This window comes from Neodiprion lecontei, chromosome 2 (assembly GCF_021901455.1).
Source record: "Neodiprion lecontei isolate iyNeoLeco1 chromosome 2, iyNeoLeco1.1, whole genome shotgun sequence".
NCBI classification, from domain to species: Eukaryota; Metazoa; Arthropoda; class Insecta; order Hymenoptera; family Diprionidae; genus Neodiprion; species Neodiprion lecontei.
Window position 1 is genome coordinate 7,329,503 of NC_060261.1, and position 12,203 is coordinate 7,341,705.

The 12,203-nt window shown below is 36.6% G+C and overlaps 1 protein-coding gene across 1 annotated transcript; it reads left to right on the forward strand.

The window, feature by feature from the left end:
* Positions 1 to 1,514: 1,514 nt before the first annotated feature.
* LOC107224103 (prothoracicotropic hormone-like) lies at positions 1,515 to 4,657 on the forward strand. Its single transcript, XM_015664032.2, has 3 exons — positions 1,515 to 1,594; positions 1,713 to 1,988; positions 2,418 to 4,657. Exons 1-3 carry the CDS (start codon positions 1,574 to 1,576, stop codon positions 2,583 to 2,585), a joined length of 465 nt encoding a protein of 154 aa, XP_015519518.1. The 5' UTR covers positions 1,515 to 1,573; the 3' UTR covers positions 2,586 to 4,657.
* The last annotated feature ends 7,546 nt before the right edge of the window (positions 4,658 to 12,203 follow it).

A 12,203-nucleotide genomic window follows, 5' to 3' on the forward strand; every position in this document is an offset into this window, starting at 1 on the left:
TGATCGTGATTTTAATCAACGGTATAATTTGTGTATAAGAAAATCCGTCACCGAAATTGGGATGTGATAATAAATAGTTCAGGTTGTTGGGACAACGGCTTCGAAAGACGGATCGACAAGTAGATTGGTTTATATTTTACAGCTTAAATTTTCCATTCGAAATTGCCTCGATTTTAACTTTGCGCAGCACCGCACGAACGTCGAAGTCGCTTTTGCACCCGGGTACTTCCAATTCGTCTTCTTCTTATCTATTTGGCAGTTTTATAGAACAACATTTGTGGCATAGATAATAGAATCACGGGAATTTGTTTTATAAGAAACGGCTTTATAATCAGAAATTTCAGGGGCGATTTCGTGTTTGATGTTTTTTTCACACGGTGCCGATGTGTTTGGGAGTTGTCAGTGAAAAATCTATTTACGAACAACTTTTTTGTTACGATTTTTATCAGGATTTCGATGGAGATTCTCTGCGATGGTTTAAAACAAGTTGAACATATCAGAATTGAATAGAAAAATATCAGAGTTGCGTCGTCTTGAATACTCGAATTGTATAACCTTTTTTTCAAATCGTTGATATCTCGGTTAGCGGTGTTCTAATTTTTTTCATTCCTATTTATCATCGAAATGGTGAGGAAGAAGAAGGGGCGTGATTGAAATTCTGATTTTTTTGCTGGCGAAACTTGGAAGTTAAGAAATCAAACTTTTTCTCGAAACGTCAAAGTTTCGAACGGTCCGAAACCGGACGCTCAAAGTTTCAAAAGGACAAAATGCCAAAAAGGCGTAACTCCGACGAGTTAAAGCTTCGAAAGTTCGAGAAAGAGGAAATTTTTTAATCTGAAACGTCGAAATTCCGAATGATCGAAGATTTTCAGTTCCGTGGATTTCTGGCTCGGTGATATTTCACCGGTTTGATTTTTCTTTATTTTCGATTTACGATATTTTTACGTTCGGAATCCTGGTTATTCTGAATTTGGATTTTTTTTGATTTCTTACACCCACTCATTGAGTAAACTACGCCGTCTAAGTATATTTTAATTTCTGGAATTTTACACTATCGAAACTTTACTTTTCGAAACGTTGTCGTTTCTTAAAAGTTTGATTTCCTTGCATCAAGTTTCGCCAACCAAATAAATCGGTATCGGGCACTTTCGGACATTTTGAAATACGTAACTTCAAACCCCGCTCGAAGAAGAAGAAGAATGAGACGGATGGCGGATCATCGAAACCGTCGACGCGTTGCCCATAATCCATTGTTCGGCTAGTTTGGAAACCTGATGAAGCATTGTTACGAAAATAGAGGCATAAAGAGAAAAGTGGCATTCTCGTATAGCTCGGAAGACTTTGATATGCAATATCGAGTATCAATGGATTCTTTGTACCACCGTTACTTGCGTCTCAGCCATCGATGACGTATTTCTGATTCCATTTTTTTTTTTGTTTTTTTTTTTTGGGGTTTTTTTTTCTCACCACCCGCAACCCACGTTTCATTCGGTTTATTGCGTATAAAAGAAGCCGCCCGGCACATGCCTGTTCACTTTGTCTCCCGACAACTCAGCCAAGGAGCATCATCAGGATGGCGATGAACATTTTTTCGGTAAGTTCGCCACTCTTCGCTAATTCGCACAACGACGTACTTACCCGTATACGTAACCGGAAACCGGTGATCCGGATCTTCGTCTCACATCCGAAATCTCAAACCGAAATCACATCAGGTTCCCGCCCTGCTTGTTCTCGCTATGGGAGTGGCCACCTTTGACCCTTTGGTCAACATGGCGAGCATGCCGGATGACGAGTTGGAGGAAATGCGGGAGGCGAGCTTGTTTCCGGCTCGTCGTATTCGGGTCCCTTCTTGCAAGTGCGAGTCCGACCCCGACTACATGAACCTTGGAGAACACAGCCATCCCCGTATTCTCGTTAACAACACTTGCCGAAGAAAATTGTGCGCCGATCGGTTCAACCAGTGCGAGGAGCTCTACTACACCATCAATGTTAGTCGGAATACGGTTTGGAAAGGATTCGTTTGATTTGCCGTCTTACGTGGTCGGAGAAGTGTTGTACATTTTTAACAATTTTTTTTTTCTTCTTTTAAATAAGATTTTAACCTTTTTTTTTTATATGGATCGAGGGAAAAAATTCATCGATTTCAATTCGTGAGACGTGAGATTTGTAGGCGCGTGATTTGTCGAAGAGATTTTCACGGACTTCGTGTGTTTTCTGTGTGTTACCGATTTTATGGTTTTTGCGATTTGTCCGGGGAATCGATTATCGAAGTACTATTTAAATATCGATGAGTTTTTTTTTTTTTTTTTTTGTTTTGTTTCTTTCTTCTCTTGTCCGTACATCGATCGAACGATGAACAATTTTTTCTTTCGCAGTATTTATTGAGAAAAAATTGTCTTTGAACTCGGTATTCGCAGGTTACGGTGTTCAGAGATATCGAGGATCTCCCGGGCCAGAATTCACGCTCAAAATCTATTCGATGCCCGAAGGTGTGGCACCACGAAGAAATGAAATTGTCCGCCGCCTGCGTACCTGTTCAAGTATGGACGCAATCTAAGGATAAACGGATTATCGAACGATATTAAATGTACACTATTTAATTTATGAAAATTGGAACTTGACCCGTTAACAAATGTAGGCAACTACTCTGTGTGCTTGAAAATTTTTTCCACTCCACTCCTTTTATTTTTAACGGGCTTCAAGCGATTCTTGTCGAATCTTCGTCGTGAAAGCGTAAAATCGATATATTGTTGTTGTTATCATTATTTTATACCGTACATTGCCGTATCTGTACAACTATCAGGATCGGAGTCGAGTATTTTCACGGTTAGAATATCAGTAATATATTTTTGCCTTGAAAAGAAATTTTCTTTTTTGCTATCGCATCCGCGCAACACGTTTGTATTAGAAATTTGAATAATATTGTAGCAAAAAAAGAAATAAAAATAAAAAATAAAAAATATCCCAAAGTTATCCAATGTCAGCCGGAAAAATGTCCGCGCGGTTTTGAAAGGAAGAGACGGGACGTATCCTTAATTCGATCGCGGGAGTAAACTAATAATATTCAAGTATCTGGAACTTGATATTTCTAGAGATTTATTTTCCCTAGAAAGTTTTTCGCCGTCGCGACTCGCCTTGACTTGATTGAGGCTTAGATAAGTTTTCGCCTGTGGTAACCTTTTCCCTTTCCTTTTCTTTTTCTTATTTTTTTCTTCTCTTGCCCCCCCCCCCCCCCCCCCCGCCACCCTTCCCATCTTTCCCATCTCACCTCGTCACTGCGCCGAATCGGATTACAGGATCAACCGCGATTTTAGCTCCTCTCTCTGTATCGTTTCGTCACTCTGCAACTGCCAATTTGTAACGTATTGGAAAGAAGGACCAAGTTGCTGTATTTTTTTCATTTATTTATTAATTTTTTTTCTTTATACGTTATCGTATACAGGTGATGTAGTTGAAAGCACGCCCAGATTTAAGATATATTATACGCCGAACGACAATTTATTTAATTTGCAACCACGTTTAAAAAAAGAAGAAAAAAAAAAAAGATCGCGATGGTTTTCAATTTCTGCACTGCGAGTATATTTTCTTGATTCAACGAGATTCCGGGATATGGTGAAAATTACTTGATGCACGAGTATGTTGAAAGATGGTGGATTATTTTTAGATGAACTCCACCTGCGTCGAGTTTTTCTTCATTGCTGCGAAGACTTTTCTTCCCGGCAAAACCAATCGCAATATTTTTTTTCTGTTTCTTGTGTACATTCGTTGCGATTTCGGAGACATCGGAAATAAGGGGAAATTTTTTTCCTCTCTTGCAAAATTGTGTACCTACAGGGTCGGTCCCATTTTAACTCAAAGTTGTTGGGTATCGACGGGATGACCCAACTATGATCTTTAATTTGACATTGATCTTAGTTTTTAAGGTTATCCGTAGAAAAACTTGTGTTTTTCAAATGAAAACCACTATTTTTAACCTCGGGTTAATTTGAAGGTCAGGTTCGCAATTTTTTTTTTTAGTCACTCAGCTGCGTAAGTTAAAATTTGACACCCTGTACGATAAGCTGTGAGAAATTCTTGGCAAATACTGTAATAAACATTAATTCAATCCAGAAGCTAGATTTTTTTCTATAGTTTAATTAACCGGTTTCCCATATTTCAAGTCCACTTGCTGTTTCAGTGAGAATTTCCACTTCGAAAGGTTAAATTCTTGTTTTGCCTATTTTAATACTAAAATTTGTTGGTTTTTTGGCTTCGCGATTAGCGGTGTTGATTTAAGGGTGAAAGAAAAAACGCGAACCAGCTGTCTCTGTATTATATTTATTATATATATATATATAACGGAGAATCAATGACGAAATTTGGAATAAGGTTCGGATGAAATATGATACACGTTAAGTTGGAGGTGAAAAGAAAAGAGAGCGTAACAATTTTATAACGGTAAGAAATAATCTTGTTGTTGTTAGCCTTTGGCACCCGAAACTCGTTAATTTCTGCTACGTAAAACGATTGAATTGAATCGTCCAATTTGCTCGATCAAGGGAAAAGAAAAGCTTCTTCTCTTATCCTCTTGAAGACGAAAAAATATTTGAAAAATATCAAAAAATTTTAACGCCGTTGCAAATTTTTTATGTAAAAGCCTTTGTGTATAAAAGTACGTATATATTAGACTATATTAAAAAAATCGTCTATTTATTTGAAAATTCAAGTTGAAAATATTGTTCGAAGTGACGTAAAGAAGATGCTGTCCAAGTTTCAGCTGTTAATATCAATTAGTTATTCAAGGTCCTTTGGTTGTCCTTTGATCTTGAATAACTTTTGAAAGAGTAGATTTATCGTAAAACGATAAGAGACATATTTTTTTTTTTTTTGTAGAGCTTTCGATTCCTAGCGAAAACACGTTTTGTTGTCGTCGTTACGCCGATGCGTCGACGAGTTGAAAAATTTCAAATTGTGGGAAAAGAAAAATTTACCCATGTTGTTCGTATAAGTGGGAAATAGAAAATCTCCGCGCTTATAAAATATACAGACTTCTTTTCATCGATCAAGTTTTATTGCTAAGTTGCAAGTGGGCACAAGACGCAGGGCTCAACTTCTCAATAAAGACTTTCCGAGCCTGAGTGCATTTGTAATTGATTTTTACCGTCTCCCGTATATATAACCTACCTTCCATTTCATTTCCAGCTTTCCTCGCAACTGATCCTTAATCAGAGATGTTTTACGATGTTGAATTCTTTCTCTTTATGGGATTTTCTACCTGGTTAACACTAATTGCGAATTGTCCTCCTGTTCTATCTCGACAACTTTCAAATTACAAGCTATGTACGCATATAGTATATACAGTATATATATATCAGGGTGTATGTATATGTATAGGTATAATAGTACACGTATATACGATGTAATGACATATCTGTGTTACGGTTTGATAGGTTTTTCCGTTCTTTATTCTTTAATCAACAAAACAAAACTGGAAATTTATTGAATCTTGAAAGAAGAGGAAAAAGATAGCTTTTTATGGTAAATAAAATCATTCGTATCCTCATCCGATGTGACGGACATGTTATACAAAGAATTGGAATTCAGGAAAAACCGATGAAATTCACATATACAATAAATATATTATACACAGTACTGATGTAATAAAAATACGATTTAATTCCCAATTTTTGATAAGAAGGAAATTCTATGGAAGAATTGTTGATTTTTTTTTTTTGTCTTATTTCTTTCGGTGAATTATATCACAGTTTTATTGCTGTAGTAATTTTTCGGTTCTTCGTGCTTCGGGGTTCGTCTAAAAAATGAAGAAACACGTTGCCAGGCTGCCAAAATTTTGTTTAAACCGAAATGATGAGTCTTTTTCACTGATACGTTACCGGAATTTGACTCACGCAAAGAATTTCAATACGAGACTATAAGAATCGAATGCAAGCATCTTTTTATCACGGTTTTAAATCGGCTATAAACGCAGACTTGATCACCAATAGTTTGGAATTTCAAAATTGATGGATCGAAATTGATACTGATTGTAGTGACATTTTTAATTTTACAATCTTTCGGATGGATTTTTAATCAGCGATCCCAAAAAGTTCACGAAATGAGATCAAGAATAGAATCACCATTTCGAATGTATGAATCTTGGACTCAGATTCGTAATAAGAAGAAAGCACCGAATTTGCAGAGCTTTTTGCACATGTTTTCAATTGAAATTGCGCATGTAAAAAAAAATTTTTGCAACATCCCAATATTTCCATTTGGAAATCACGTTTACGACGATGAAATCTCGTATTTGTTTGGTTTTTTGCTTCGTCTATTTTTTTTTTTTTTTTTTTTATTTTCCAAACGAAAAAACCGAAATTTCTAACAACTTTTCTGAATTTCGATTAATTTCCCGACGAGCCGAAATTTTTGAATTTCGAAATTGCGCCGAAAAAATTGGAGCAAATTTGAAAAAAATCATTTCTCGGATCTTTTGGATATCGAATTTTGGGCAAATGTGGTGACCCGGGTTCGAAAACGTGAAACCGGTTGACTCGAAACCGCGTGGCGAGTCTCAAGAGTTGATTTCGAATAGCGCAAAGACCGCAAACGAGGAATCCTGTCGCCTGGGACGTGTCGAGAACGGGGGTTTACGGTAGGTTTGCAAACTTGCGTACCTCTGCCTACTACCTTAATGGATTCCCCTGTCCGGAGTTGGCCGAGACTCGACACGTCCTTGTTATTATCGATGGAAAACGATATAGACGCGTAATACACATCCAATGACCGCGTCGTGTACCATACGCGTGGTTACGGGGTGTCGATTTAAGGATGAACTCGCCACCCCCGTACCGTCTCGATCAAAACTTACAACGAGATGCTTGCTGTATTTTCTTGCAACCGTTGCGAAAATTTAACGCTCGTGCAAGGATAAAACGACGTTGAAGCCTTGTTTAAATAAAAAAGTAAGCTGAACCGAAGAAACCGATTTTGCGTTGCAATTATCAAAAAAGGATCGACGACAGCGCAAAATGGTTGAGCGTACCTCGTTTTTTCCAATTCCAACAATATTCGAACAGTTTTTTTTTCAACGATACCTGTTTTACTCAATTTTTCTAGTTACTGTAAGAAATGAAATTTTTCTCAGTGTAGAAATGGAGAAAAATAAAATAGATCTAAATAAGTCTCAGCAATTTTATTCGCGCCAATGATCACGCGGTGAACACCAATTTAGCTATTTTCTACCAGGCGTGTAGGCAGGGGGATAGAAATGTTGACAACGTTTTAACGAAAGTTTTGGTAATTGACACAGCTCGATCATTTTTCAAAAAAGATGTGTAATTTAATTTTTTTTTTTTGCTGACAAAGCATCCTTGCGCCGTGGCCAATGTTTCGTAAAGAAACGAATGATTGAAAAACAAATGTCACTTGCGAGCTTTTCTCACATTTCACTTCAAATTTTCAGCGATGTTGTCCACGCCAATGACAATGAACGCAAATAAGATACGAACAATTAGAGAAAAGTTACTTCAATCGTAGATCGGTCAAAAAAAGAAGTGCTCATTTTTTTCAACAACTTTTCTTTCTCACCTCCGGACGTTACGTATATGCGCGAAGGCAAAAGTTATCGATGAGGTAAAATAAGAAAAAAATGGTACCTGGTTACCTTTTTTTTTTTTAATCAAACTGGTTTCCCTGGTTTCCTAACTTTTGATCAAGACGATACCACCGCCCATTTATCCTCAAGTCTCTGGTTAATCGCGCAAGCATCTTACACTCACTTCGGCCGATCGTGCGTTACACATCCCCCGGAACGCGGTTGCGGCACGGGATCAAGTTTGATCTAGACTTCGTGTACCGACCAACGCCTTGAGTGCTTTCAAAAATACGGCCACGATTTTCATCGAATATTATCACCTATGATCTCAAAATCTCACCCTAACGATGATTGATTGTTCCCGTGGAAATCGATGAGGTGTGAAAGAAAAAAAAAAAAAAAAACAAGAAACGTTTCTCGAACTCACTTAAAGCTGCGTCAAGTTGATTCAAGGGTAGGCTTTAATTGCAAAGTTTTAGGAAAGAATTCAGAAAATCGTAGAGTGAAAGAAAAATTTCATTGTTTTCGATGATCTTCACAGACAGATCAATAATTTCTTGGGTTCAAATCGGTCCGAAAGAATTGATCCAACAAATTCGTACCAACAATGAGAAGATCATTGCGCAATAATCGATTTGTTAAATATTTTATATTCGTATTTATTAGTTAGAAAAAGTAATCAGTATAGACGAATACGTTGGATAACTAATGACCCGAAAATATTCATTGAAAAAAATGTTATCCTTTTCTTTATACATTTTACCGTACACTTTTTTTTTATCCTCCCCAAAGAATGTTGAAAATCGATTTAAAAACTTTGAGAAAATATAATCACGCATACTTGTAAGGTTTACTATCGAACCGTTATCATCACGATGAAAAGTTTCGGAAAATTGATGGATGGCCGCTAGAAAAATATGTATTTATACACTGTGAAACTTGAGCGCAATTACGAATTTTATCCTTTTTTTTTTTTTGTTTCTTACAGTTTTAAAAGATATTACTCAGGGGAGAAAAAAATAACAGAGTGAAATTCAACGTCGTTTGAAGTGTTTGTCGATTCGTAAAGTTACTCGAATCAACTTCCCGCAACTTTAACCGATCCGAGATGTCTAACACGGTTTATAATTCACGCTCACCCCAAATTTTGATATTCATCTTAAAATTCGACGGGGATTCAAGGGGAAAACTCGACGAGCTCGAGACTGCTGGCTAATAGAATACGAACCGCGAAATTTCAGACACGCGATCAATCGACTGTGACAAACGAGATCGGAGAAGATTGCTCGATTCTTCAATTTCTGCGTAATCTGCCACAGCCAATAATATTACACCTAACGTGAAAAATGAAAGATCGGAATTTATGTGGCGATGATTGTTCGGCGCGTAGCTAAGAAAAATTTAACATCTTAAACGATTCAACCCCTTTGAGACGCAACTTTCGTAACGAGATAGTGTTTAAATTTCAATAATCGAAGATGGCGAAGCCGATATGCCGGAGGAGATTTTAAAATTTTTTATCAAACACGGTGAAAAAACTGTATGCAGGGATTTTTGGGGTCGCTGATTGGTTTCGCCGTACCGGATTTTCAAAATCTGATCTCAGATTCGTAATCAGCGATTCCAAAAATACCTGGACAGAGTTTTACTCTCCGGATTCGTTCGAATTTGACATTTTTTTCAAACCGTACAGGATCCGCCGTGTCGAATTATTGAAACGAAAATGAAAATGTATACTGAATGGGTGGTAAGAATTTTTACCACTACGACTGAAAGGGTTAATTCGCCGGAGCGAAATTCAGCCGCGATGAATAAAACCGCGAAAATACTTAGTCGGCACGTTCATCTACTCAGCTTTTTCGCTGAAAGTCGATCTTGCACACACACATACGTACAGTTTGGCATTAGCGAGTGCCGGGATATCACTCGATTTGACCGAGTCATTTTAACGGCACGGCATTAGCGATGAAAGGTGATCGTGAGTCTGGGTTATATCTTTGAGGTCTCTGGGTAATGACCGACGATTCCCTCGGTGAATCTTGTTCGTTAGTCTCTTCTGACGTCAGTTTTTACGCTTTTTCTTTTTCTTTTCTCTTTTTTCACATTAATTTTTCTTACCTACACGCATGTATATACGTAGTCTACACATGTCGCCGTACAATTCGAAGCCTCGGACCCAATTGAGGTTGGGCAGGCGGGTCCTTCGGGAAAGAAAAAATAAATAAATAAAAAATCAAAAAAATGAAAAAACCAAAAATTTGAAACAAAACACTGGGTATCATTTAGTCACCGCTGTGATGGAATAACCTGTACAACCTCATTTACGATTTTTTATTTTTCACCGAAAAAAGGATAAATTTTAGCGAATACTCGAGAATATGGATTTTTTTTTTTTTTTTTTTTCCACCATCTGAAACTGATTTGACATTTTCGACCGTGAATTGTTTTTTTTTTTTTCAAACCCCGTACGAGGACCACCCTTAACGTACGTCGTACGCACGGTGTCTGAATGCAGAGGAAAAATATAGGTCGAAAACGGTCGTGCGGAATGTGGGATTCGTATGCAGCTGTGTAACGGAATACTCTTGAATCATACATACATATCTTGGAAACATATCCCGTGACGTGTTTGTTTTTTTTATTTTTATGCAACGCCTCGCTTTATAACGGAGCTTATGGAAAAAAAAAATATTGAGTTACCGACGGGCGAAATATTTTCAAGATGAAAAGAAACCGATACAACTTTCCGCTTACGCGATTATTATTATTATTATTATTGTTGTTGTTGTCGGTGCTTTTCTTTCTTTTTTTTTTCTTTTTTTTTTCTTTTTTGTCACGCGCACGGTTGTAACGCCGATTTTTGATAAACAGCTAAGCGGACTCGGAAAGTTTATAAACCGTCACACGACGACGACTCTTGTGACAATAATTTATAAATACTCAATCGAGTGGATGGCCTGTAATGATCGCATATCATTGCCTGCCAGTCGTTTCGCGTGTGTTATGATTATTATTTTTATGTCGGTGTAAAGCGATTTTCTCGCAATCGACTTAACACACGCGCTGCGATGCATCTAATCGTCGTGTAAACTGACGACTCGAGTTGAAAAACGAGGTGCAAGTGGAGCCGGATTGTATAATACGGATGCACGGTATTGTTAATATTCTGTTTATTTGCCAAGGTCGCAGTGATGCGAATTTATGAAGGAAAATCACACGGGATTCGAGCAATCTACAGCTGATGCGTAATTATGTTATACGATACTTTACGATGCGGATTTTTGAAGTGAGTTTTCGAATTCGGTTTTTTACGTAACACTGGGTCGATGACACGTTGTAACAAGGAAGGTGATTGATAATTTCTAAATACCCATTTACCGTAATTGTAAAATCATGCTTGTTTTTATTCGATCGCTTGTTTTTCCGAATTCAGGGTGTTTTTTTTTTTTTTATTTGCTATAAATAACAGTCAATCGGTTACAATTAATAACAAAACATCTGGAATCAAAAAAGGTAGGTCAAAACGACGAATATTCAATTTTACTCATAGTAGCTGTAATAGAAGAATTATACCCGATCGAATCAAAATAAATATGATTCTATAATTAGGACAGATTGGTATTTCGAAATTGGCAAGGACTTTTCTTGTCACAAAATTTTGCTGACCGATCTACTGTAATATTATACCTAACCTCGTGTTTTTGTTACTGAAAACTGTGCTTTTTGGGAAAAACTAAAAAAAAAAAAAAAAAAAACAATCGTATCAGAATAAAACTATTCTTATGTAAAATATTCTAATATCAATGCTGTTGTACTAAACTTTGTTTATAACGCAATCGGTTGAAAGTTTTCATGCTACGCACAAAAAGTGACTGTTTCTTGATGCGGAAAAAATACACCAATTAACGCTAAAGCACAAATATTTTTTTAATAACAATATCGATTTGTAGTTTAGTGAAAAATATTTATAAAATTAAGATCGAAGACGTTTAGTAGAGCTGTGAATTTTATTTCTGTAATACAGTTATCGCGGATTATCACGCGCACGAAGAAAATTGAAACTCGTGCAACAAATTCGAAAAAGGAATAAAATAATTAGCTACGTTTTATCGATGCTCAACAGTCGGAAGAGATTTCAAGTTTTTATTGTCCGTAGAAAAATTACCAAAAATATTTTGTTACTAAGCTCTCATTTTGTCCGGCAGTATATGTATAAGTAGATTCTCTATAAATGAAACGTGTAATATAATTTTTCTATAAAGTTAATATTTTCCTTAATCAAGCATGAGTTTATTTTGTGTAATTAAAATATAGCGGTTTTGTATTTCACCTGCGTTTAACGGTGAACTAACCAGTTGAGGAAAAAAATTAAATCCCTTGGGCGATTTGATCTATGAGGTTGAATTTCGTATCGTTAATGAATAACGATGGATTTTTAGTGGAAAAAAAAAAAACAAAAACATCAAGTATTCCACAACTTTGGAATTACGTTAAAGTCGGTAAATCGTAATAAAGTGAAAGATGTTCGCACTTTCAAAATTCATTTCCGTCCAAATCATTCCAAAGTTGAGAAACAGTGATTTGTGTTCAATTTTTCGTTATATTGACGTCAGAATTCCCGAAGAATTGT

Bases quoted from the DNA above. Each gene is read 5' to 3' on its own strand.
- LOC107224103 (XM_015664032.2), top strand. From the start codon at position 1,574: ATGGCGATGAACATTTTTTCG. The intron at 1,595-1,712 runs GTAAGTTCGCCA...AAATCACATCAG, and splicing joins TGGCGATGAACATTTTTTCG to GTTCCCGCCCTGCTTGTTCT. The intron at 1,989-2,417 runs GTTAGTCGGAAT...CGGTATTCGCAG, and splicing joins AGCTCTACTACACCATCAAT to GTTACGGTGTTCAGAGATAT.